The sequence below is a fragment of the Cetorhinus maximus genome, chromosome 4 (assembly GCF_964194155.1).
Source record: "Cetorhinus maximus chromosome 4, sCetMax3.hap1.1, whole genome shotgun sequence".
Lineage (NCBI taxonomy): Eukaryota > Metazoa > Chordata > Chondrichthyes > Lamniformes > Cetorhinidae > Cetorhinus > Cetorhinus maximus.
In genome coordinates, this window is record NC_135882.1 from 81,927,747 (window position 1) to 81,955,260 (window position 27,514).

A 27,514-nucleotide genomic window follows, 5' to 3' on the forward strand; every position below is an offset into this window, starting at 1 on the left:
TTCTGTCTCTCCCTATAGCTACTGACACTTCTGTTGTATGAAATTCATCAGGTCAACACAGGTCAGTGTAGAACATCTTCATTGCACATGTGTAGTAGATCAATCGATGGTATAGCATCCTCTCTCAAGCATAACATTGCATCTCCCTGAAAATTGCCAATTTTATCAATATACTCAGGATATTATGATGTCAGATCACTAACTGAAGTGACGGGCGTATCTTCTGATGCTGATCCACCCTGCAGTATCTGGCTGATTCCATGTATGATAGCCAACGTGAGATCCTGGCATGCCGGTAGACCTGGAAACGCTAGGCCTTTGGCTTCGGACTATGTAGAATATCGGTGACACCCAGGGTGGTTGATTGTATTTACACTGTACCATGATTGATTCTACAGATGGAATTACCAAGTCATTATATGCTGAAAGCATCATGGTAGAAGGTTTCACCATGGCCTTCCACTTCTGTGGGTATATTTCTTGCGGAATTCTCAGAAGTAGTATGTTGGCACTTGCCCCTGTGGCTACTTTTGCCAATAACAAATGCTCACCGGCTTTCTGAAGGCAGATGCTCTGAAGCGTGGCAAATACTTCTGACAATGTAATGGCATCTATATGTTCTGCTGTATGGACAGTGTGGAATGTGTGCTCACTGTGCCTCACACTGTCTTAAATATCATCGTCATTGTCCGTTTCCTCCACCAGCTCGTGTATGCTTTTCCTACAAGGTCTGATATGGTTGTTGTTGCTGCTCGAAGGTGTGGCCTCTTTATGGTCTGCTTGAGCCTTTGCACAACTTCTCATAGCTCCTTCGGCCTTTGTTCTTCTGCATTGCCGCTGTCAGTGACCCTTTTTGACACATTACAGAAATCATGGGAAAAATTATCCCCCCGTTGGGGGGGAAATGCGGGAATGGGAGCGGGCGCGGGTGGGCGCACCTCTGATCGGTACCCCCGATTGGGGGCACACCGTCATTTTACGTGGGCGTGCCAATTAAGGTCCAACCAGCGTGACGTCCGCCAGGAAGCGCTATGTGTTCCCTGTGCAGGCGGGGGTGATTCCCTCAGCCGGGTGTGCGCTCTTTCGTGCATGTGTGCGAAATAGCGCACAGATCTCCCTGAGGCTAAGTGCTGCCTCAGGGAGATCGGCTTGAAATTAAAATTTTTAATAGAAATGATAAAAACATTTCCCTGACATGTCCCCTCTTGTGACACTGTCACATAAGTTGGGACATGTCCATAACTTTTATTGAAAGAGTTGATTAAAATTCAAATACCCTCATGAAACCTCATCCCGCCCGTGGATGAGGTTTCATGCTTTTTCCGAAGCCCGCCAAGGGTCCCGGCCTGCCCGCCAACCTTAAGGTTGGACAGGCAGGTCCATTAATTACCTTAATTAGTTTATCAATGGCCTCAATAGGCCGTTGACAGGTCGGCGGGTGCATAGCTGACTCAGCTGCGCCCCCGCTGACCTGAAAATGGAAATGACGCAGGGTGCCGTCGGGAGTTCCACCCAACAACATCCCGCGTCATTTTACGCATTGGCGAGCGAGCCCCACCCCCGCTTGCCGACCGGAAGATCCTGTCCCATGAAATGATGAACATCTCTTTGGTGCATGTAGAAGTCTGCATTCCACATGTCTTCTCGTATTTGGCTATTCTATTCACTGTGTTGGTGGTCGGGGTTGCATATAGGACCTATAAGATTTGTCAGCCTGCAATAACCGATTTATACTTCTGTCCATCTTTGAGTAACTCATTGCTGTAGTTTTTGGGTTTGTCTAACAAATCTTTTTGAAGTGTGTCAATTGGAGTTGATGCAATTTGACGATTTTCTCTGCCAGTTCTGCTTCTGAAAAATCGCAATAGGCACCCTTTACTCTGCATCAACTGATAAAGTGATCAATGGATTCCCTAGGCTGTTGACAGTATGACGTAAACTCCAGGCATTGGATACAGAAATTCAATTTGACTCTGAATTGGTCTTCCAAAATTGTCCAAATCTTTTTGGGATTTTTTTTATGAGCCCAGATGTGTTGAGCCTATGTAAACCTTCATTTCCAATGGCTAAACGAATCTTTATGGTCAGTTTGTCTGGATCAAATGCACCCGAGTTGACAAACTATAATTCTGTGCGCTGTTTAAATCATTTAAACTCAAAGAGTAGGTCAGCCACCTTCCAATTTAACCTTGGGAATTTTCTGGACCTTTTTTCTTCTCTGCCATTTAAATGAATATTCCTGCTGTTTCACTGATCAGGATTTGAATACAGTGAACACTTCACTTTAACGTGTCAGTTGTTTGCAGTTCCTCTACTCAACACAGCACTTGGGATGAGTGGTGCTGTTGCAAGTTATGCGTGTGTTTCTGAAACTCTGCCCATGAAGCTGAGTTCTTGCAGAAACACACCACAAGAGTCCACAAAACGAACAATGGTGCCGAAGGCTTTTTCCAGCTTTCATCAACTCTCAATTTTTCCTGTTGTTTTTGCAACATTTCTCAGCCTGATTTCTGCAGTGTTTCTTGGTTCTTCCTTGCCCACAATTGATCTGAGCTGCATCTCAGCTACTTGCCTTTCCCGACTGAGCACTGCCCAGTGCTGAACCTCTCAATGTGCTTTATCTGCCTGTTTAACACACAGACTGTGCACAACAAGCTTCGGTTAGAAATCACACCCTTTGCATTGATTGAGGGGTTTTAAACTTCAGACTTATCTGCTTACCAGCTTCCTCCATCAGCACTGGCACAACAATGTGCTTGAAAATGGAAAACAATCTCCACAGCTGGCACAATGTTGTGTTGTTGTGCTTACTTAGTAGCTAAACATGAAGGGTAGATGGTTGTGTGATGGGAATATCACTGGACTAGTAATCTAGAGACCCAGGCTAATGCTTTTGGGACATGGGTTCAAATCCCACCAACTAGTGGATTAATTAATCTGGAATTATAAATTTAGTAATGCTGACCATGAAACTATCAATGATTGTTGTAAAAACCCATCTAGTTCACTAATGCCCTTTAGGGAAGGAAATCTGCTATCCTTACCTAATCTGGCCTACATGTGATTCCAGATCCACAGCAATGTGATTGACTCTTAACTACCCTCTGAAATGGCCTAGCAAGCCACTCAGTTCAAGGACAATTAGGAATGGGCAACAAATGCTGGCCTTGCCAACCCGTGAAAGAATACATAAGGGACTGGTTAATACAAAAACACACCAGTTTATTTATTAAGGAGTTGAGAAGTTGTTAGCAGTATTACGCAGCTGAAGAACTTGTACACATGTCTGAGCTGCTAGTTTCTTCAGAACAAATTGAGACTAAGGGTGGAATCGTCCCAGATTTGCGATAAGTGTGGTAACGGGTGGGAAAAAGGATATTTTACTCGCAGCCTCAATGGCAGCTCTTCATGCTGCATCGTCCCATTCCAGGCGTGTCACACCTCATTAATAATGCATTCTCAGGAAACACGCCGGGTCGCTGGTGGGATGGCCTCTGATTTGCCTGCTCCGCTGTCACCTCAGGCCTTTAGTAAACCAAGTGCCATACTTAAAAGGCCACCCATGTACAGAGTGAGCGCTCTTCAAGGGACAGGAAGATGCTGGGAACTGATGACTGATTCCTCCAAAGGGAGGAATCATGCTGCCCCCAAATTTAGTAGCACCTCCCTCCAGTGCCTACTGGATGCAGTGGAGGCCTGCCACAAATTCCTGTACCCCTATTCTGGAGGAAGACCAGCAAGCAAGGTCACCAATTCAGCATGGGAGGCGGTAGCCAGTGCCAACGCCCTGCAAAAGATGACAGCCATCCATTGCAGAAAGAGGATGAATGGTGTCATTCATTCCCAGGTAAGTCACTCTTCTTGACACTCTCAACTCACACACTCACAAACCCATTACACATCCGCAGGGATCTCACACCTCAAGGGGCAACACCACTAACTCTCACTTACATCCTCACATCTCTATCAGGCTCATGTCCTCTGGAGCTCGTGTCCTCATCCCATTCTTGGCTCCATTCACCACACACCAAATTCCACGCATTGCCATGTGTCCTGCTCACACTCTCCATGTATTTTCGTGTAGGAGAAGCTGGCTCACATCAGCAGGGAGAGGTCCCAGGCCAGGGGTGGAGTGGCCCACATTAGGTCCCTCACTCAATTTGAGGACCATGCCATCGCACTGACTGGTGAGGACACAGACCATGCTGGTGGCGACGGAGATGCCGGCGGCAAACACCCATATGAGGATCCTGCACCACATCATCCCTCTCTCAACGCATCTGTGAGTGCTCTCTCTCCTGCTTTTGACAGTGCTGCCATGCACTACTTATCTCTACTCTGCTTCACAGGGAGCTCTACCAAGCAACCAACACCATCAGCCAGCCAGTCCCCCAGCTCCATCCAGGTCCTCACCTCTAGCCAAGAGGACACCTCCTCTATTGAAGAGCTGGAAATAAGCAGCCTGAAAGATCCATCACAGTGCTTACCCACAGCCCCCACCAGCACAGAGACACACACTTCGGTGCAGCCTAGATCTGGAGCAGACTTAGGTTCACAATCTGCTGGTCACCACTTGGACACGTGTCCGCAGCAGGAGGAGGCAGGTTCATGTGAGCTCCCCGGCACTGGGAGGACTGCTGGGTAAGAGGCATCTGTGAGGTCTGAGTCAGATGACGAGCTTCTGGATTCGGCCTTACAGCTCATCGTGGAGATTCAGCAGAAGGTGGGGGATCATCAAACAGAGCTATTGGAAGCCCTCAACAAAGTAACAAGTGAGTCAGAGGAGTGCATTTGCCTGCTCTCTGACGTGCGCACATTGAGATCTCCTTGGGGAGGATGGCAGGCGCCATGGAGATCCTGATCCAGAAGAATGTAGAGATGCACGCAGACCTGCACTCCATCGCAGTAGCCATGGGTGAGTTCCTGCAGTGGCAACGTGAAAGGGAAATTGGGCATCTCGATGTCCCTCCAGGTGCTCCTTCTCCTCAAGTCAGACTGGGGCCCTTGGGCACCCGAAGGAAGTGACAGCTAGACACCCCTGGTCATCCAATCAGGAATCTCAGAGGCTGTCCTCTCCTTCCGAGTCCCCTTTGCCAGTGACCCCTCAACCGCGTCCTCTGTCATTGCAGAGGGAGCAGTTGGCCCACAGGAGGGCAGCCAAAGCAAACCAGGGCCCTCATGGCCTCGGCTGTCCAGAAGACCCATGCCAAAGTCATAAGAGGCAACAGGATCAACCATTGCACAGGCTATCTCCACCCTTCCTGCAGATGTCAGGGCAGCAACTTCCACCTCTCTACTGTCCTCTACCAACCAGAACCCTTTTCTTTCCAGGATGTCTGGGTGAAGGTGTACATTCCCTACATCTTCGAGAATCCCACCCCCATCCACGTTGGCCTCCCCAACCTCTTCATTCCCACCCCCAGGGACCATGTCTGCCTCCAAGCCCCCACCAACCATCCTCGCTATCTTTTCTACCCTCCCACCTTTCCAGCTCACTCTGCCCCTTCTCATACTCACCATTCCCTGCTACCACGCCCACCCTCAGTTCGCTCCACAAGAGGCAGTCATTGACTCCACAGGCCCCTCCATTGCATGTTCACCTGGACATTCCCCCCTTACTCCCTCCTCCACCCTTACTCCCTCCTCCACCCTTACTCCTTCCTCTTCCTGGACTCTTTCCTCCAGCTGGACTCCTTCCCCCCCTCCGAACTCTTTCCTCTCCTGAAGTCCTGCCCCTCTCTGAACTCCTTCCTCCCCCAAAACTCCTTTCTCCCCCTAAACTCCTTCCTCCCAGTGAAGTCCTTCCCTCCCCCGAGCTCCTTACTTCCTCCGAACTTCTTCCCTTACACCTTCCTTCCCCCTAACATCTACCTCCCCAGTTGCCACATTCTTCCTGTTCCACCCTAATCCGCCCCTCCCAACCTTAACTCATGACACCTTTGTTCCCCCCTCCCAACCTCACACCCCCACCCCGGACACCATCGATCCCCCTCTCCCAATCTCACCATCCCGCCCCCACTGGTACAACTTCCTCTCCCAGTCAAACCTAGATATTCCTCTCCCACCCGTCCCCCCACCATAGTACACCTTCCTCTCCCACTCACATCTGGACCTTCCTCTCCCCCCCTTGATGATCATCCATAGTAGACAATGGCCAATACCCTGATGTCCCAAAGCAGACCCCAGGCATCAACAGAGCCCTCCCACCCTCCGTGAGCTGCTTCTTGGCGGAGCCATATCCATGACAATCCACCCAGCATGTGTTGCAAGTGTTCCTCCCGGGTCCGGTAGCTGTCGGGCTCCAGCATCTTCTGCTCCTCGGATGTCTGCGATGTGAGCAAAGCCCTAATGCTAATCCCAACTTCTGCACGTCACTTTTGTCAAGACGTGTTCTGGGCTGGTGTGTTTTCTCACCAACGTGGGCAGTAAATTTGCCGTGAGGGGGTGATTCCAGCCAGCAGGCAAGATGATAAGATGCAAATGTATTAAAATTAGGTTCCCGGCATCCAGCAGTGGGAAAGGCGGCCCGCCATTGTCAGGTGGAGCAGACAATGGCAAACTGGTTTCAGGACAGTGTGAAACCAATTTTTGGCATTCTCGCCATATTGTCCGCTCACGCCCACCATGACGCCCGACGGCAACAGGGCCGGGTGATTCCAGCCTAAGTCTGAATCAGATAATACATTGCTTCATTTCCCCTCTAGTGAGGTATACAGAAACCATAACCACACCCAATTAAAGGTGTACACCAACAGCCTTGTTCCCTTTTAAATGCCAAGCATTGAAAAAATTGGCTGCAACAACATTTTACAAAATCTTGGTGAGGACTCCACATTGCTGAGTCATGCTACAAATGTGGGTAGTTAGGTGGGAAAGACTGCTTTTATTAACTGAACCCAAGGAGTAGAGAACCTTTGTGAATTGAAGCAGTGGAGAGTTGGATGTGAGGTAGTAAATGTTGAGGTAAAACTCAGGGAAATATTTTGGTGGCTGAGTTGAAAATCAAAACATCATTTTGTTTTTTTCATAAGAATACAAAAAAGGGAATAGGTCAATTGGCCCCATGTGCCTGCTTCACCGTTAACAAGTTCGCAGATAGAAAGTTGGCTGATCTTCGATCTCAACTCCACTTTCCTGTCTGATCCTCATATCCAATTCTTTCAGGGTTGGAACATCTACTGATCTCAGCCTTTCTTTTGTATAGTTTTAATATTTGAAAGTGCTTAAAATGAACAATAATACATTATTTCAAATAGAAATACTATTTTCTGGGGTGGCAGGAGGGAGGCCTTCAACATTTGGGTTTCCCATTCAGGCTTTCGCCTGCTTATTTTTTTAATCACCAACTTGAGCAGGAGGTGAAATTGTTTTCATTTTTTCAAGGGTATTCGGAATTGTCAGCCTTTTGGGGCTTTGTCAGATTTTTTGAAGCTGTTGATCAGCTTTTGTTAGTTGCCTAGGTTGGTATGCATAGGTCACCAGCCAGATGCCTGGTGATACCCTTGCTGTCTAGAAGCCAACCTCCTTCAAAATTGTGGAGCCATGGTGTACTGACTCAAAAGAAATCATAAACAGAATTACCTGGAAAAACTCAGCAGGTCTGGCAGCATCGGTGGAGAAGAAAAGAGTTGACGTTTCGAGTCCAACATGACCCTTCAACAGAACTGTTGTAGGGTCATGTTGGACTCGAAACGTCAACTCTTTTCTTCTCCACCGATGCTGCCAGACCTGCTGAGTTTTCCCAGGTAATTCTGTTTTTGTTTTGGATTTCCAGCATCCGCAGTAGCTTTTTGTTTTTATCAAAAGAAATCATTGTGGCTGATAACAGGTTAAGACACATTCATTTGAATAATTCAGTTCTGGTGATCTGGGACCACCATTATGCTATTGAAGTCTTTCCTATTCGTGTACGCTATGGGTTGTTGCTGCTGTGCTATTGATAACACCCAGTGTTTTTGGAAACCTGTCACTTGGAAGAAATGTTCTGCCTTCTCCTGCTGCTGCCTCCTTTCCATGGGAAAAGTGGTGAAAGTGCTTCCACTGGCAAACAAGCGTCTGGTATTTGTTTGAATGCTGGTGCACAGAAGACTGTTTTGACAAATGATGTTGGTGGTAGTTCGGGAAAAAACGTTAGTGTAGAACTTCAGTGTTGAGGTGAACTTTACAGCTGCAGCTGTACCTGGGATGGAAGTAGTCAAGAAGTCAGGCTTGAGAGGAAGGCAACAACTTGGTGACTACCTGCCTCAAAAAACACCAACAAAAACTTTGACATGCCCAGGTAGGTGTACCTAGGACTGAACATGTGAGTCTTGGGTCAAGCACGAGGAGGTGCTAAATGCCTCAGACACAGTCACACTTACACTTCTCCCTCCATAGAAACCTCTTTTAACTCTCCAAATCCAAGAGTGCCATAAGCCTGTCCGAATGAAACTCATGCTGAGCAATTTGCTTGCTGCAATGGCAGCTGTCAGCACCATTGTTGTGGGAATAGAGTTGTGAATCAAAAACATGGAGTTGGAATTTTCCGTGCCCACTGGTGTCGGGCTTGTTCGGCAGTGTGAGCAGAAAATATGGCGGGAAGGCCAAAAATCGGTTTCACGATGCCATGAAACCAGTTTGTAATCGCCCGCTCCGCCCACCAATGGCAGGCCATGCTTCCCACCGCTGCATGTTGGGAACTTCAATGTAATACATCCACATATCGTTATAAGACCAGCTTGCTGGAATCATCCCCCGATGCTGGATCAATCGAGCACGTCGGCATGATCGCACACCAACATGTTTCACAAAAGCATTTAGAAAGGGGTGCCCCTGGCGAGGGTAACTGGGAGGTAAGTGCAGAGTAAGATTGTGCAGTGCTCGCAAGAGTCGCCTGTTGGACCTCAAGGTTGAGGCATCACGCACTCTGGCGAGGGCACAGGCAAGTCGCGTTTTCTCAGCTGGCTGACAGTGTGGTGCCAGGGCAAGGGCTACCCTGCGGTTGAGGTGAGTTTAGGGGGCAAGGGCTGCACTGAGGTTGATGGTAGTGCACAAGCACGTGTGGGGGGGTGGCGGGAGGGAAGCGACCATACATTAGGGAAACCCTGTATAAAATGACCATTTCTTCGCAGCTGAGAAAGTTCAGGCGCAGCCACATTGGTGTGCTGGGAGTCAGGCCTCTAGCTTATCTGGCTGAAAGTGCCACCAAGTGCTCCAGATCTTTCTACCTCTTGCGAACAGACTGCAAACTAATGAATGCTTTAGTGGACTGCAGAACAATTGGTTGACTGGGCACGTTGTACAATCTCCTTGCTAAAGCTGGCCATGGAGCAGTCACTGCTAGAGGTGCTCACAGCCCCTTGCAAAGTCATCATCCTGGTTTGGACCAGTCTCCCCCATGGTTCAAGCTAACAGTGCAGCCTTGCAGTACGGGTTAGGAGAATGACTGCACCTGAGCCAAGAGCACAGTATGCAGTCCAATGGGCAAAGCTGCTGCCAATCGATCAGGTGGAGTGGGGCGGAGGAAGGTGGGGTTTTGGGCAGCCATGCAGCGCACTAAACTCTGGCCATCCAAGTGGTGGCCAGCACTCTCCGAGGTGTGTTAAGGGGCTTTCAGATGTAACAAAGAAAGGTTCTCAGAAAACCCAAGCTAACCCATGCATCTCTGTCTTTCATGCTGCAGGAGGAGTACATCAGGAACATGGAACCTGGTGACCTAGCTGTATGCTTTGTGGCTTACAGAGAGCAGAGATGAAGGAAAAGAGAGTGACGGAGGTGCCTGGCTGCGCAGAGGGAGAAGCAGTACCCTCAGGAAGAAGGGGTCGCTGGGGCTCCTGCACACACCGCTGAAAAGCCACAGTGAGCTGTCATTGGTCAGCACCTAGCTAGACTCAGGGTCTATAGACACCACCTGTCATTCCTGCAGATGACCAAGAACCAGTGTCATCATAGACTGCGCATGGCTAGGGAACTGGTCAGTCACAACTGCCACCTGCTGGATTTGGCATCACAGGGACATGGAGGGCATCCACTGCCAGTGCCTGTGAAAGTGACCGTGGCACTCAATTTTTACACCAGTGGCTCCTTTCAGGGCCCCACAGGTGACCTCCGTGGGATATCACAAGCCTCCACCCAAAAATCCATCTACAAGGTCATGGACGCCATCTTTGCAAAGGCACACAACTTTGTGCATTTTGTCCGAGATCAGGAGAGCCAGGATGCAAGAGTGCTGGGATTTGCCCAGATCTCAGCTTTCTCACAGGCGCAGGGTGCAATCAGCTGCACTCACGTGGTGCTCTGATCTCCATGGCAACAAGTGGTTAACTATGTCAACCGCAAAGGCTTCCATTCGCTGAATGTACAGCTGGTGTGCGACCACCGCAAATGCATCCTGCAGGTCTGCGCACAGTTCCCAGGGAGCGTCCACGACTCCTACATCCTTAGCAGGTCTCAGATCCCTGACATCTACCAGGTCCACAGAGGCTGCAGGGATGGCTCCTCAGGGACAAGTGTTACCCACAGATGATGTGGCTGATGACACCCGTCCCGCGGCCTCAGACTGCAGCAGAGAGAAGGTACATCGAGGCTCATGCTGCAACTCGTGCTTTGGTGGAGCAAACCATTGGGATGTTGAAAATGAAGTTCCGGTGCCAGGGCCGGACTGGTGGAACCCTGGAATACAGTCCGCAGAAGGTGTCACGCATCATCGTCACTTGTTGCACCCTTTACAACCTGGTGCTGCAACAGGGAGAGGAGCTGGCTGAGAAGGAGCTGGAGGAGCTGCACGTCTCCTCCGATGAGGACATTGATGGTGATGAGCTTGAGGAGGTCCTCGAAGGCGAGCATGTTGGTGATGAGGCAATTGCACTGGCCAGATGAGGCAGGCACGCTCAGGAGGCCCTCATAGCTGCTAGATTTGTGGAGGATGATGATGACATGCAGTGAGGAGACACCATAGATCTTCAAATTGCATCTGTGAACATCTGACTCCTGTTTGGCTGATGGCAGTGCACATACCCTCTGTGATAAGGCTCATGTCATGGAGACGCAGCAGATGCTCATAGTCCTGGCATTCCTGGAGGATGATGACAATGTGCAGTGGCGACACTCCATAGATCCTCACATTGCTTATGTAAATGTCTGACTCCTGCCTGGCTGATGGCATCTCACTTGCGCTCTGTGAACAGGGTCATATCATGGAGATGCAGCGGGGAAACTTTAACTTCTCCTGATTCCCATGGCATCCTTCATGAGCTGAACCCTTCAGGACCTCACTGTCACCGGATACAGATGCTGAAGATTTGGGAGCCAGCTGCACCTTGAAGGTGCTGGGAGCACACACACAATGATGAAACTCTGTGCCGCTGGTCCAGGACATTCTGGCAGCATTGATAAGCCCCATTGAGGTGCAGGCATGACTTATGTGACCAGTGACAGTGAAGGCACACCATCAGTGTGCTGGGAAGGTTGCACAAAGCACAGGGAAGAGGTCCTGGACTGAGACACCTGCCTTTATCTTGTGCAGAGACCATGGTTTCACATCTGAGTGACACGAGCACTGCTCATCAGAACAAGGAGCCATAGGTAGGGAGACATTCTTGGGAGTTTATTAACAAAGTGAACATTATGTACAAATGATTAACACCCATGCCCAGGCTGTGCAAGCTACATCTTTGTAAACTGGGGATGTAGCTCAGCGGTAGAGTGCATGCTTTGCATGTGTGAGGTCCTGGGTTCAATCCCTGGCATCTCCACTTCACTTATTATTCATTCACAGGATGCGGATGGGGCAGGACAGCCCAGCATTTATTAATGAGGTGTCAGCTGTGGCTCAGTTCATAGCACCCTCGCCTTTGAATCAGCAGGTTGTGGGTTCATGTCCCACTCCTGGAAACCAAGAACTGTGAATGTACTCAAAAGAGTTACAATCTGTGACTGTTGATAACTCGAAGAAGTTTCATCTTCTTAACGAGCTCGTTGGAATCGTTGTTGCTTCAGTTGGATCTAGGGAATGAGGAGATGAGGCTGTGTGCTGCTTCTGCTTCTGCTCCTGCTCCTGCTGCTGCTCCTGCTGTTCCTGTACCCTTGGCTTCATTTCATCATCGTCCTCCTCCATTGCCTGGGGGAGTTAGAGGGCCTTCTTTTGGAGGGGCCAAAAGAGGAGAAGGAGAGAGAGGGAGAGGAAGAACAACTGCTGCTGTTGCTGCTGCTACAGGACAGGAAGGCCAGGAGGCCACGGCTGTGACTTATAACATCCTAAGTGGGTGTCTGGACTTTCTATTTTGTTCAGGTGGGGGCTGTTAAAGACTGTGCTTTGTAGGGGGAGGGCAGAAGACTGCCAAAGGACTTGGGGAAGAAAAAGGGTGGGGGGAGGTGTGTGTGTGTGTTAAAACCATCTTGCTGCCACCCCTCCCCCGCCCAGCCTTTTCCCAGTGGCCAGTGTTGGCTGGTGAAGACATCGCCCTCCCCCTACCAGAAGATCATCAAGGCCCCCATCCACCGTCCATCTTCCACCCAGAGACACCCACCTAGACTTTCCCCTTTCCCTCCTGTGCCTCCCTGTCCTCTACCCCTCTCCTTCCTCTCTTCTCCTCTATACATATCTAAAAGGGGGAGGTTATTTTCACCTTTCTCCCCCTTTATCCCTCCCCAGGGAGGAGCTTTAAAAAAATAATATAAATTAATAAAAACAAACATAAAATAATGGCCAATCTTTCTCAGGGTGGGTGTGCCTCAGGCCCAAAGGCCAGCTCACCATTGCCTGTGGCCGGGCCCTCGAGGGTAAATGTGGAGGCGGTGTTGTCACCGGTGGCAGGGCCTCCTAAAAAGACCTATGCGGGGGTGGCTGCTTCTGCGGCTCCTGCTGCTCCCGCGGCCCTGTTGCCATTCCGCCTCCTCACGAGGGCCCTGGGGGTAAAGAGCTATGCTCACCCCGACATGACTATCGAGGCCTGCGTGAAGGCTATGGCTGGGGTCGTTGGCCCCTCGGCCATAGTTGCAGCCTCGAAAATGTATGGGGCCATATTTTTCCTGAGGTCCAAGCGGGCGGTGCGCCTGGCCCTGGAAAAGGGGCTCACTGTGGGCGGGACTTTTCTGGCGGTGGACCCCCTTGAGGCCACCGCCCAGAGGATCATTATTTCGAACGTCCCGCCCTTTTTATCCAGTGAGCTCCTCCTCCCCAACCTCTGTAAACTGGGGGAGGTCAGGTCAGGGATAGCACCGATCCCGCTCGGCCTCAAGGACACGGCCCTCCACCACGTGTACTCCTTCCGGCACCAAGTATTCATCCGCTTGGCCCAGGAGCAGTGCCTGGAGGGGGCCTTCACAATAAACTATGAAGGGACCACCTACCGGGTGTTTTGGACTGCGGAAGGCGTGCGGTGCCATGCTTGTAAGGAGGCGGGGCATGTGAGGAAGAACTGCCCCGTCCTCCAAGGCCGCTGATTCCACCCAAGCGGCCGCGGCTGGCACCGCCCCTCCTCCCCCCGCCACTACTCCATCTCCCTCCCCGCAAGGGGAGGCGTCGCCGGCAGCCACTGCCATCTCGGCTGCCGGTGAAGTGGGGGGAGAGCCTCCGCGCCTTAAGGAGGTGTGGAGGAAGACCCGCAACCCGGGGGCGGCCCCTGAGACACCCCAAACCTCCCAAACTCCCCAAACCACCCAAGATCCCCAAACCCCTGCTGGCATTTGCTCGGGGGAAATATTAACATCCGGCCCCGGCGTCGTCTCCCCGTGAGCTCCCGGGCCCGTGGGCGCTGAGGCGCCATGTGCTGGGCCCGGCGTCGTACCTGCGTGGGTTCCCGGGGCCGGCGGGGGCGAGACTCGTGCCCCTGAGCCGGTGGATAAACCCAAACCCCAGAGGGTGGGGCGTCCGGGAGGGCTGGATGAGGTGGAGGAGGCCTCACAGATGGAGGTCTCTCTAGCCCCCAGCCTACCCCAGAAGAGATGTCACCTCTCGGAGGAGGAAGAGGAGGGGGAGGGCGATGCCCAATCTGAAGAGGTTGGGTCTGTCCCCTCCCCTGATGAAGAGGTGGTGGCGTCTCCGCCTAGTAAAACCTCGCTCTGCCCTCTGGGGGAAAGCCAAGCACTTACCCCCACACCCATTGTTCCCCCCATGAACCTGCTGCAGTCCCCTGAGCAGGGCCCCTCGGGGGTCGCTGATGGCACCTCCCTTGTGGGGGTGCTAACCTTGGACACATTAAATACCCCCGAGGTATCCTCTGGCCCGTCGGGGGACTGCAGCACCCCCAAATTTAAAAAATTGTCTGGGTCATTGGGTGGTGGTGGCGAGGAAGGCCTTCCCGCTCCCTCCCAAAATTTAGCACCGGGTGTCCTAGTTTTAGGTCAGGAGCTTGTCTGAGCTCCCTGGATGACCCGGTGCCGGGCGGAGAGTGAGTATCCGAGATGCCGCAACCCTCTGACCCGAAACCATTATTGGAGACCAGAGAGGACCCCTCTGGCCTTGATCCTGGGGGTGGGATCGAGGTGGAGGTGGAGCCAACTGGCAGTTCCGGACCAGACCCCGTACTCAATGCGGGGGAGGGGTTGGAAGCCGGAGGCGACGACCTGGAGGAGGACAGAGTTTCGGTGGTGAGCGCCGGGGACGATGTTGAGTCGTTATCGGGTGAGGTGATGGATCCCCTGGTGCCCTCCACTGACTCTCCCCTCATCCCCCCACGGGAACTCCAGGACTTTCTAGCGAGTAATCGCGGTCACCGAGACAGTCCAGTTGGCCATGGACTGGCGGCATTCTTTTCCGCTGGTGTTCTGGTCCACTCGCGAGGCTCTCAAGGCTCCCGAGTTGGACAGGAACGCTCGGCGGAGGGTCCATACGTTTCTTGCTGGGCTCCTGAAGGAGAGGAAGGATTAAAAGTCCTCTCCTTTTACTTAAGGTGAAGGTTGCACATACTTTTGACAATGAAGACAACTATAGCCAGCCTCAACATACACAGCAGCAGGGACACACAGCGCAGGTTCCAGAACTTCTCGGTCCTCAGGGACAGGAAGTATGTGGTGTGCTTCCTGCAGGAAACCCATATCGTTCCGGGAGACGAAGCTACGTGGCTCCTGGAGTGGCGAGGGAGGGTCTACATGAGTCACCTAGCCTCCAATTCTGGCGTGGTGGCTATCTTGTTGGCCCCATGTTTTCAGCCGGAGATCTTGGAGGTCAAGGAGCCGGTGCCAGGCCGGTTGCTGCACCTTACTGTGCGCCTGGGGGGCGCGGCGCTTCACTGTGTGAATGTGTATGCTCCCCTGGGCGCGCAGCAGCAAGCGAGCTTCTTTGAGGAAGTGTCCACTCATCTTGGCTCCATCAACGCGGGCGAGTGCATCATCCTTGGGAGGGGATTTTAATTGCACCCTCGAGGCCCGGGACCATCACGGTACCCAGCAGCGCATGCTAGGTGCGATTAAGTTACGGGACCTGGTCAGGTCCTTTGACTTGGTGGATGTCTGGTGAAATCTCCATCCCGATTCCAGCGTTTTCACCTTTGTGTCACCTGGAGTCGGAGCGTCCAGACTCGACCATTCTTTACGTTTCGAAGGCGTACGTGTCCTGCATTCGGTCGGCTTCTGTGCAGCAGGTGCCGTGCACGGACCACCGTCTGGTGTGGATGGAGCTCACTCCGTTCTGCGCTCGGGCGGGGTCCGCGTACTGGCACTTTAACAACCTGCTGCTGGAGGACGAGCGGTTCCTGGACTCGTTTCGTTGTTTCTGGGCCGGCTGGAGAAGGAAGCAGGGAGGCTTCCCCTCCTTGAGGCTATGGTGGGACGTGGGCAAGACTCACGTCCGAGTTTTCTGTCAGGAGTACGCGAGGGGGTCGACAAAGAGGCGGAAATCCAGGGTCGAGGAGTTGGAGAAGGAGGTGCTCGACCTGGAGGCACGTTTCCGTCAGCCCGATGTGGAACCCGGCCCTGCGGTCGGTGTATGAAGAGAAGAAGGGTGCGCTGCGGGACCTGCAACTCGTCGGGTTGAGTGGCGCGTATGTGAGGTCACGGATCCGGTTCCTCAAGGACTTGGACCGTGGCTCCCCCTTCTTCTACTCACTGGAATAAAGGCACGGGGTCCGTCAGCAGCTCCTTAAGCTGCTGGCTGACAACGGATCCCTTGTCTCGGATCCAGAGGGCATCAGGGCCATCGCCCGAGACTATTACACTGCCCTGTTCTCTTCGGATCCGTCCAGCGAGGATGCTTGCAGAGTTTTGTGGGAGGACCTGCCGCAGGTCGGCCTGGAGGGCGCCGGAAAGCTTGACTCCCCTATAAGTCTGGGGGAGCTGACCAGCGCCCTCGACGGTCTCTCGAGGGGCAAATCCCCGGGACTAGACGGGCTGACTGTGGAGTTCTTCAGGACGTTCTGGGACGTTCTGGGGTGCGACTTCGCGGGGGTCCTGGGGGAGAGTATCGCTACCGGGGAGATGCCCCTTTCGTGGCGCAGGGCCGTGATTGCCCTGTTGCCGAAGAAGGGGGATCTCCGACACCTTAAAAACTGGCGCCCGGTCTCCCTCCTCAGCACGGACTATAAAATCTTTGCCAGAGCCATGTCTTCTCGGCTCGGCACCGTGCTGGACCACATGATCCACCCTGACCAGTCCTACACCGTCCCGGACCGCACAATTTATGATAACATCCATCTGGTCCGGGACATTATCCACTTTTCCCAGAGGGCTGGTCTGTCAAGCGCCTTCTTGTCTCTTGACCAGGAGAAGGCGTTCAACAGAGTGGATCACAAATATTTACTCGGGACTCTGCGAGCGTTCGGGTTCAGGACGCATTTTGTCACCCGGATCCGACTTCTGTACACCGCCGCGGAGTGTCTAGTTAAGGTTAACGGGTCCCTGACGGCGCCCCTTCGCTTTGGGAGAGGGGTACGTCAGGGCTGCCCCCTGTCTGGCCAGTTGTATTCTATTTGCATGGAGCCTTTCCTGCGCCTCTTGCGGAGGAGGTTGTCTGCATGGGCCGGGCATTGGGGTGGTCCTTTCGGCTTACACCAATGACGTGCTCCTTATGTTTAGCGACCCGGCTGACCTGCGGAGGATGCGTGAGTGCCAGGAGGTCTACTCTGCCGCTTCTTCTGCCAGGATCAACTGGGATAAATGTTCTGGACTCCTGGTCGGCCTGTGGCAGATGGATCCCCTACCCGAGGAGCTCAGGCCTTTCACCTGGAGCAGCACCAGCCTCCTCTACCTGGGGGTCCATCTCTGCCCTGCTGAGGAATCCTGTCCGGCGAACTGGCAGGAACTGGAGACGAAAGTCACCGCTCGCCTGCGGCGCTGGACAGGACTGCTCCGTGTGCTGTCTTACCGGGGTCGAGTTCTAGTCATAAACCAGCTGATCGCCGCCATGTTGTGGTACCGGCTGGTCACTTTGACCCCTCCCCCAGACTTTGTCGCAAAAATCCAGAGAATGCTCGTCGACTTCTTCTGGGACAAAAGGCTACACTGGGTCGCTGCAGAGTTTCTGAGTCTCCTGCTTAAGGAGGGCGGTCAGGCACTAGGGTGCCTACGCACATAGATGGCGACTTTCCGTCTTCAGACCCTGCAGCGATACCTTTACGTCGAGCCTCCTCCGAGATGGTGTGCCCTGGCGACATATTTCTTCCGCCAGGTGCATGGCCTGAATTATGATGTGCAGCTCCTGTTTATAGAGCAGAGGGGCCTCAGTGGCTCCTTGCAGGTGTTGCCCGTCTTTTACCAGGTCCTGATCAAAGTCTGGAACATGGTCGCCTCGCGATGCAGCTCTCCCCCGTCAGGAGTAGCAGCTATCATCAGAGAGCCGCTGCTCAGGAATCCACCCCTCCGTCCTTTTCAGTGGCTGGCGGAGAGGAGGGCTGTGGCTGCCGGGGTGACCAGGATCGGGGACGTGCTGGGTGGCAGAGGACTGGGCTGGATGCTCCCACAGGAGTTGGCGCGTTGCGCGTCTGTGAGTGTCCGGCTCGCGGCTGAAGCCATCCGAGACCTAAGGATGGTCATGCTCGGACCTGATGTAATTTTAGGTCTCGAGGTGGCCCAGGTGCGCGGTGGTCTTCCATCTGAACGTTCCCTTGTTCAGACGGAATTGCACGTTGGCCCCAGCCCCGAACACTCCCTCGGGTGCCGGTGCCCCGCAATATGAGTCGCTTTGGGGACATGCCCTCCGTGCCATTTGGCACGGTGCGGAGGCGCTTTCTATATGGACTGTTGCTGCACACCTTTCATTTTCTCACCCTCGCCCGCCGCCCGGACACGCCCTGGCGTGCCTTGTTGCCATCCGGTGGCGGAGGTCCCCGTTGGGAGGCCCTCTACGGAGGTGTCCTCCCACTTTCCATCGGGAACCTGGGTTGGAGGGCGTTGTACGCAGCAGTCCCCTATAATCGAAGAATGTATAGGTTCACGGACTCCCAAGACACCTGCCCTTTTTGTGGTCTTGTGGAGTCCATGGACCACGTATATATAGGGTGTGATAGGCTGCACTCCCTTTTCAGTTACTTGAAAAACCTTTTATTAATGTTTTGTTTGCATTTCAGTCCCACGCTCCTGATCTACGGACACCCGGTGGGGAGGGGGGTCGGGAAGGAGGAGGACCTCCTTGTGAACCTGCTCCTGGGCTTGGCCAAGTTAGCCATTAACAGGTCCAGGCAGCGGGTGATCGAGGGGGTAATCTCGCCCGATTGTTTGTCCCTCTTCCGCGGCTACGTTCGCGGCCGGGTGTCCCTGGAGAGGGAGCACACGGTGTCTGCTGGCACCATCGAGGCCTTCCGTGCCCGGTGGGAACCATGGGGACTGGGGTGTTTTATCGACCCCTTTAATCACATTTTGGTTTAATGTTTGTAAGTTTCCTTTAAACTTTGTCCTTGGTTTTACAGATGACCTGACTTAGGGGCTGTATTTGCTTTATCCCTTCTTTTGTTGATTTAGTCTAATCGGTTGACTCAAAAGAGTTACATCTCCTTAACCTTCCTAACCCTGTCACTAAGTCTTGGTGCACCCCGGACATTCACGGCGGAGGTGAAGGTAGCCTGCTGACTGCTACGCCCTATCTGTGATGACCTGGATGGGCGTCCTCTGGTGGGATGAAACCTGGAGAGCTTCAGCCTGCTTTGAGGGCCCTCCTGTGTGGCAGTGGCACTCCCCTCGGCTTGTGGAGCTGGATTTTCTGGGTCACAGGAAGAGGGGATTCAGATGAGCCTAACACTCCCAGAGTCACCTGGATGGATGGCCCTGAGGTGTGTATCTGCTGATCCTCCTCCCTATGGATGCCCAAGGGCCCTTGGCTGACTCCTTGAGGAGAAAGAGAAGCTGGAGTGAGATCGAGCTGCCCCGCATCCCTCTCACGTTGACAACGTTGGAGGCCAACTATGGTGTCAGCGATGGAGTTCAGCTCACGCAGCAGTACAGGACAAATGTCCTGGACCAAAGTCTCATGGAGGCCGCCATCCTACCAGTGTTGACCTCAGTGCATTGGCATGCCGGCACTATCACCTCAGACTTAAGGCGGATGGACTCCTCCATTGTGCCTTGCAATCTGAGGAGTGCAGCAGACATCTCTTCCTGATGTTCCCGAGCTTGCCTTTGCAGCTCCAGCAACTGTGACATGACCGAGTCCAGAGACTCATCATCTGACTCTGTTTTGGTATTTTTCTGGTCTCCAGCCGTTCTCCGAGTGCCGGAAACCTGAGAATTCCCTGCCTCCACCTGCTGTGAGTCAGACAATGCGTTGTGCTCACTAGGCCCTGAGGTTACTCTAAAGCTTGGTCCAACTGAGGCATGTGTTTCTGCACTGGTGGAGGGTGTGGGTGAGTACTGTGATGGGTCTTCAATGAGGGTTTCAGCAGATTCCTCTTTTGAGGTGTCTTCAGGGCTTGTGTTGAGGACCTGGGTCATGGACTCCGTCGGCTGTTTCCCAGATGTGTCTGCGAAAGCAAGGAGAGATAATTAGTGCATGGCAGTGGCTTGTGAAGCAGGATACATCACTCACAGGGTTGTTGCCTGATGGATTTTGCACTGCTGGACCCTCCCTTGATTGAGCACCGCCAACCTCACTGTCAGCAGAGGAATGGTCCAGATCTTCGCCAGCCAGCTGGATGACTCTATTTTCAAAGTCCATGAGGACCTTGATTTCAGGCGTTCCTCCACCAGTCTGCAACCTCCCCCTTTTGCTGTGTGCCAGCTTGTCCTGCATGAAGACAGATGGAGAGAGTGTAAGCAGGACTCTGCCAGGGCAGATGATAAGTATGCCTGGCATGTGTGGGTGGTGAGTGGTGCCATGGATGGGATGAAGACAATGAATTTATGTGTGAGAGAGTGAATGGTGATGTCCCTTGAACTGGCAGTGAGTGAGATCCCTGTGGATGTGTGATGGGTTTGTGAGTGTGTGAGTTGAGAGTGATGAGAAGAGTGAGTTACCCTGGCGGAATGGAATAGATCATTCATCCTCTTTCAGCACTGGGTGGCTGTCCTCTTTTGCAGGGCATTGGCACTTTCCACTGCTGCCAACATCTCCCAAGCCGGATTGATGATGTTGTTGCCCCTCCTGTGGCCAGAGCGGGGGTAGAGGACATCATGGCAGGCTTCCACGGTGTCCAAAAGGTGCTCCAGAGATACGTCACTGAGTCAGGGGGGCTGCAGTCTTCTTGCCTTTTGGGGCAATGTCTTCCATGCAGCAGTCCTAGGCTGGAAGCATTGAGAGGTATGCACATGACTGCACTTTAAATATGGCGCCCAGTGTGGGGAAGAGGCGAGGTGATGGCGTGGTGGGTGAAATGGAGGCCGCCCACCAGTGAAACGGCATGTTTCCTGGGAATGCATGATTAATGTGGCGGGATTGGGACGATATGGCGTAGAAAACCGCCACTGCGGCTGCCAGGTAACATGTTCTTTTTCCCGCCCTCTACTGCACTTAGTGCAAACCTGTGATGATTCTGCTCATGGTGCTAAAGCAGCAGGAATTAATTTAGTAATGATCAGGCAGGAAATTATATCCAAAAGGCAAAAAAGACCTTTAGAGCCAGTACTATTCAACAGTACAAACCCATATTTGAGATGCAAATTCTCAAAGTCTGGAGGATTGAATCATGGATGATCAGTAAACTCATTGAAAGCCCTCCAAAAGTTTAGAAATATTTTGCCTTATTTCATTGAACAGCTCACACTTCCACACTCAAGACTGCTCACCCATTTCAGCAAGGCACGTTCCTCAAGCCAATGGGTGCTCTCAGACCCCGCCAATGTTGAGTTAACCTTAAATTACCGTCAGGAGTTTGAGACTGTTATATTTACTGAGGATTGAAAGTACATTATAACAAGCTTAAGAGTACACAGTTTGTACTCAAAAATTTTCTGCAGGCACTATGGTAAGAGCATCCAACAACAGTTAATACATTTATATCACAAGTGCAGCAGGGAAATCTGAATATTAAGTCAGCTTGGGAACTCAAACCTGGCTGTGACTAAGTGAGAAGCCATCATTACCCTGAAAATTCAATAGACTGCCTTCAACCAATTTTTTATTGAGTGATTCTGAAATAATGTGAACTGGTTCAGAAAAAGAAATGTAGGAGAGCTTAAGCGACATGACAGATGCCCAAATTAGCACCTTGTCTAGTTTACTTTAGCACGTCATACACATTGTGCTGACGAGAGATGCTAACAGCAACATATAAAAATAGACCCTAAATAAAACTGGTAGCAAACTGATTATTTTTAGTAAATTTGTCACACATTTGAAATGTCAGTAACATAAGCTGAGCTCATGCCAACCTGTAGAACATTTTTCTGAAGTAAGCTGGTTTTAAATAAACTGTCCCCGTTTAAGGCTGTGGTACCAATACAACAGGGAATTTGCTCAGGCTGGGCTGGGCTGGACTGGTTGGTGGGAGTGGGAAGGGAAACATGCTGCTGCCTTTACTGTTCCTCAAGCAGTTCAGCACAAGAACTTCAAGCAAGTGGATCGTCTAACTAATGTACCCTTTGAGTTATCTTCTACAGGAAAATATTCAAATCCATGAACAAGACTTTTTTAACTCAGTACTATCATGGTGCGTGTCATGTTCAGTGATGTCATCTGTGTTTGATTATGCTAGTCTGGTAGCTGATCCTTGTACACTTGCTGATTCCTAGAGCCTGTGGGTGGAGGTAGAGAGTTAAGTACTGATACCAGACTGGGAATATTCTGGAAAGGAGATCATGGGTGTGTACAAAGCCTGTAAACTCTGAGGAGTTTTAAAGTATTAGAAATAAAGATTTAGAACTAGAGTCATCTCTGCAATGCTCTGACATTCTCATTAACTGGCATTGACAGCATCATTTCTATCAGGTCCAAGGCAGATCAACCGTTGCAACGCTTATGTGTTGGATGACAACAGGTGAGACGCTTGATAGCAAGCAGACCAGGATATTTCGAGGACAGTGGTGATGAGGATATATTTCCTTTTCCTGTGAGTGATGTTGATCATCCACCTTATCAACTGATCACACAGAATCACAACATCAGATCTAATTGCAGATTGAAGAGGCCTTCTTACCTCAAAGACTATTTCTGTACTTGTAAGAAACAAACAAGTTAAACTCTAAGAAATGACTTGATGTATATATGCTTGTTATTTAGAATGATTTAATTCAAAACAAGGTCTTTAGTTAAAAATGGGGAAAAATGTAGTGTTCAATGGTTTCATCTGTGTTTGATTTTGCCAGTCTGGTAACTGATCCTTGTACACTTGCTTGATTGTTTAAGCCTGTGGGTGGAGGTAGAGAGTTAAGTACTGATACTGGACTGGGAATGTCCTGGAAAGCATCTGGGATCTAGAAAAGACCATGTATACATACAAATCCTGTAAATTCTGAGATGTTTTAAAGTATTATAAATAAAGATTTAGAACCAGAGTCATCTCTGCATTGCTCTGAGATGAATAAGATATACAACAATCCAGCAAATACATAACAGTACTCAACCTCGACTTCCAGTTGTATTGTAAGAAATAATTTGCAATTGGCGAAGAGGTGTTGGAGCATATACTCTTACCTAATGTACAATTAGCAATAAACATAATATGTTTGTACCTGTGCTGAATGATGCAGGCTAAATGGATGGCTGGCTGTGGGTGGCAGAAATTTCCAACTTCAACTCTTTGTGTTATTACAGTTCCCATCGTCTTCCTGCCACGATGCTATCTTGCCCAGAAGCCAATTGAGCCATTTAAGTGGCCAATTAAGGGCCTCTTCCCTCTGCTACTGACATTTCACCACAGGTTCAGCGGTGCCCTCCTATTCGTGCATTCTTTGGCCCATGAGGAGGCCTCCTGCAGCAACATCACCCCTATGGCAATCCCACTTGCCCTCAGCAATGTTTCAGGCCTTGGCACCTCAAGACCTCACTCACCTTGAGTCAATTTAAACAGGCTGTTCCACCATGGGATACATCACAGTCAAATCTAATTTGGCATTCCTGAGGTTCTTATACTTTCCAGCAGATATTAAGAGCATGAACATTTTATGATTTTTCAATTGCTAATCCCAGGGTGCTAAGGACCCTTGTCACACCTCAGCTGAGATTAGTAAACACAGAACGTGCTGTAGATCAGTTCTGAGTGGCTCCGATACTTAATATATAAACTTATCGGGGGGCTGAATATCAACTTTGCGATCATTATCTTAAAAATCGGTTATTCTCAAAAGATTGTGTATCTCACTGTCATCATATTTTCTTTAAAAAATCAAATTGCTAGGGAGAAATATGATTAATACTAACATTTTTGGCTATTTTTGTTGATTTAAAAAAATATTTTTGCTATTCAACAGCTTTCGATAAATAGTTGTTTGGCGGTACATAACTTGAGTGTTGCTGAAAAAGGAGACTTTTTGTCCTGCACTCATCAGGACACTTCACAAGAATACCAATATAAGGGGGAAATAATTTATACTGTATGTGAAGAAGATGCTTGGCTGTTAACTGTCAGTCACCATCACTGGTACATTCTCCATGGCAATGCCTCTACAAATCAGAGTCCATTTGCTAATCAATCAACATTCCCTTCACATACAGTATAAATTGTTGTTTTCCCCTTATCTTACATCAGTATTCTTGCGAAATGTCTTGATGAATGCAAGACAAAAAGCTTCGACGTGTCTCTTTTTTCAGCAATACTCAACTTTTAATAACTTCATTAGGGTAAAAAGGGGAATATGGCCTGGAAACAATATCTGTCCAACCTTGTAAGGGAACAGAACCATCATCAGCAGGTTTTGTCATTAACCTGAGAACTCCTGTTATCTTTCTCATTCAAATTGTGTATATTAATTAAGTTCCCTTACATGGAACCACACTATATGTGCTAGCTATCAACAGCAACAGACACCATTGATCTTGCTCTTGTGTATTTCACTGAAAGCTTTGTTGATACGTAACTTCCAAATTGAAATGACAAATCTATTTTAAAAAATACATTACTTTTATATTCAACTTCAAGTGTCAGGTTTTAATGATGATTTATGGAACGAGTTGACACTAATACTGGAGCTTTACCTGATTGACTCCTGCTTGTATAAGTCAATTATGTTTTCAACGAGTAGGTTCCTTTGTAGCCCGTAGACACCATGTCTGTCCAGAATCACCTCATGTCGACAGGAAGGACAATGGAAACGACCCCCTGACCCTACTGTGGTACAGCCACGGGTTGACCAGTATGGATTAGTTGCCTGATTAAAATTGAAAAAAATATTTAAATACAATGGGCAGAATTTTCTGGTCAGCGTGCGGGAGCGGGCCCGACACGCCAACGTGTAAAATGATGCATGATGACGTCGGGTGTGCATCCCAACATCATCACGTGGCATCGCGATATTTCGTTAGGCGCGCGCGCACCGGAGTCGGCTCCGCGCCCGCTGAAATGTAAACGGCTTATTAGGCCATTAAGAAATTAATTAAATCACTGAAGAATACTGTCTGTCCAAACTTAAGGTTGGCGGGCAGGCGAAAAGCCCAAGTGGCTTTCGCGTTTTTCAGGAAACCTCATCAACAGGTGGGATGAGGTTTCCTGAAGCTTTTATTAAATAAGTAAATAGATTTTCATAAATTTAAAAACACGTCCCAACTCATGTGACAGTCACAAGAGGGGACATGCTTAAATAAATGTTTAAATCATTTATTCAATCCTTATCCATTCAATCTCTCTGAGGCAGTTCCATGCCTCAGGGAGATTTCTGCGCTCTTTCATGTATGAAAGAGCGCTGGCCCCAACTCTCCCTCCTCACCCCGCCCGCACGGGTAGCACTGAGCGTTACCGGCTGCACATTATGCTGGGCAGGCCTTAATTGGCCCACCCGTGTAAAATGGCGGCGTGGAACTGATCGCGGGCGGCGATTGGCTCCGTGCCCGCCCCCGCCCAGCCTGCCCGCCCAGCCTGCCCGCCATAGGAAAAATCCTGACCAATATCTACTTATTTTTTAGTGCATGTTTTTGTATCTGCTGCAATTTTACATTTAGCTTGTGATATGATCCTTAGGTATTTTACAAAAACAGACCAACAATTCTTTCCCAGCGCTTTTTTTGTTTAAATTTATCAGCCATTTTGCAGCTGTTAACCCAATAGCGTTTTCATTTGGACAGTAGAAGGTGATTTGAGAGTTTTCTGTTGGAACAAAAACTTTACTGGAATTGTAAGAACCTCAAGTTAATTTTCTTGTTCAAGCAAATTGAAAAGATTTGTAAATAATTTGATGGAAGTAAGGATGAATCCAAGAGGTATTGGCAGGATTAATTAGTCCTATAGTTTACACAGACTTTGCTTAGCTGTAGGCCCTATACGTCTCTGGAATTAGTCAATAAACAATAAATTCACTATATCTGTCTAAGTAACAATACTGTTCCACTAATAATATTGCCCAGATTGACTGAATTAATGTTCATTCAATCTAGTGTTATGGCATGGCAGATGGTAAATGCCAGGCTGCTTAAATCCCAGAGGGAAACTTGAAACAGCTGCCAAAACGGTTTTTGCAATTTGTACAGTATGAGGAGTGGTTCTGAAATCAGGGCCAGAATATTATGTTCGTCAGGTGGGCACGACGCCGACCTGAACAAGCTTAAAATGACACGCGGTATTTCAGTCAGCGGGCATGTGCGGGAGTTAGCAGTGCACCCACCGACAATTTAAAGGCCTATTAAAGCCATTAAAGTCATAATCGAAAGAAATCTTTCTCTGCCCGTTCAACCTTAATGGTTGGCGGGCAGGCGGAAAGGCCAAGCGGCCTTTGTATTTTTTAGGAAATCACACCCATGGACGGGATGAGGTTCCCAACAGCTATTAAAAATTAAATCAAAATTTAAACATTTCATTAATAAGAGTCACATGAGGAGACTTTTTTAACAATTTAAAAGTTTTTATTTTTATTTCTTAAAATCTTCATCTCCCTGAAACAGCTCTGTGCCTCAGGGAGCTTTTCCCACATGCACCTGCATTCATGTGCGGAGGTTCGCACTCCTCCTCCCCCCACCGCACAGGCAGCGCTGCCACGTGCGTTTCACACTGGGTGGGCCTAAATTGGCCCTTCAGTGTGAAATTACGCTCTGGCTCCGATCACGGGCGGTGGGCAGCTCCCCGGCCACTCCTGCCCACCCCCACCGAATCCAAATGGTGAGGGCAAAATTCTGGCCCAGGAAATGTCTTCCCCAACTACTTGTAATGATTTTATAGTAAATTAAACATTTATTAAAAGACGAAAGGAAAAAAATAAAAACACAATTACATTTAAACTTAAGAATTGCTTCACACAGTAAACAGTGCTTTAAAACAGTTCCACAAATCTTAATATAACTAACCTCAGAGCTAACCTTTCCCTTTTCTGTTCAGCAATTATCCTTATAGATTTTAAAATCTATAGAAGTCCAGTAATTATACCACACTGTGCTTTCTCCTTGGGGTGTTCTCTGAGGCTGACAGCAACTGGTTCTTTCAGTCTGGCCTTGTTCACACTGTCTTCTGGATGATCTAAGCAGCTACCCCCTCACATCGGCTTCAGTGTTTCCTTAAATGCATTTCTTCCTTTGATCTCTCTATTGCTTCAACCAGCCTCTTCAGAAATGCTTTCTTTCCAGAATTGATTAAATTGTTCTTAACTTTAGCTCTTAGGCTTGTAAAAACAAACTTACCCTATCTTTACCTCACTCCCTTACACCTTTTTATAACCTGCAAATATCCCCCTTTGAACTAAAACAATTTAATTCAAACTATTCTTGTTATTGCTTTATGTAAAACTCTGATTGAAGTTCCTCTGGGTTCATTAACATATCAAAACCACTTCATACCGTTGACTTTAGACCGTTGCTGTCACTATAACCCTGAATCCAATTACAGCTTGACTTCCAGTACATAAGAAAATAATCCAAGGTTATTACCAGAAGAAAATATTACAATTTCTTGTTTTCTTGATGCTAGCTATGGCCTTACTTCAGTACATTCAAGTTGAGGGCAGTGGGTGAAGTGGGTTGAGTGTGCCGTCACAAGTTTTGAGGTGACCAATAAAACAACTTCATTAATGCTATGGTAGGACAGCATTGCTTTTGTGT

At 49.8% G+C, this 27,514-nt stretch overlaps 1 protein-coding gene and 1 non-coding gene across 2 annotated transcripts in view; one reads left to right on the forward strand and one right to left on the reverse strand.

Moving 5' to 3' along the window:
* trim55a (tripartite motif containing 55a) overlaps positions 1 to 27,514 on the reverse strand; it is a 121,080-nt gene that overhangs the window by 61,938 nt on the left and 31,628 nt on the right. The window contains exon 2 of the mRNA XM_078540408.1: positions 24,473 to 24,645. Within this exon, the coding sequence (XP_078396534.1) occupies positions 24,473 to 24,645 (173 nt within the window). The remainder of the gene's footprint in view (positions 1 to 24,472; positions 24,646 to 27,514) is intronic.
* On the forward strand, positions 11,661 to 11,732 carry trnaa-ugc (transfer RNA alanine (anticodon UGC)). Its single transcript has one exon. It is a non-coding gene; the product is annotated as a tRNA-Ala (tRNA).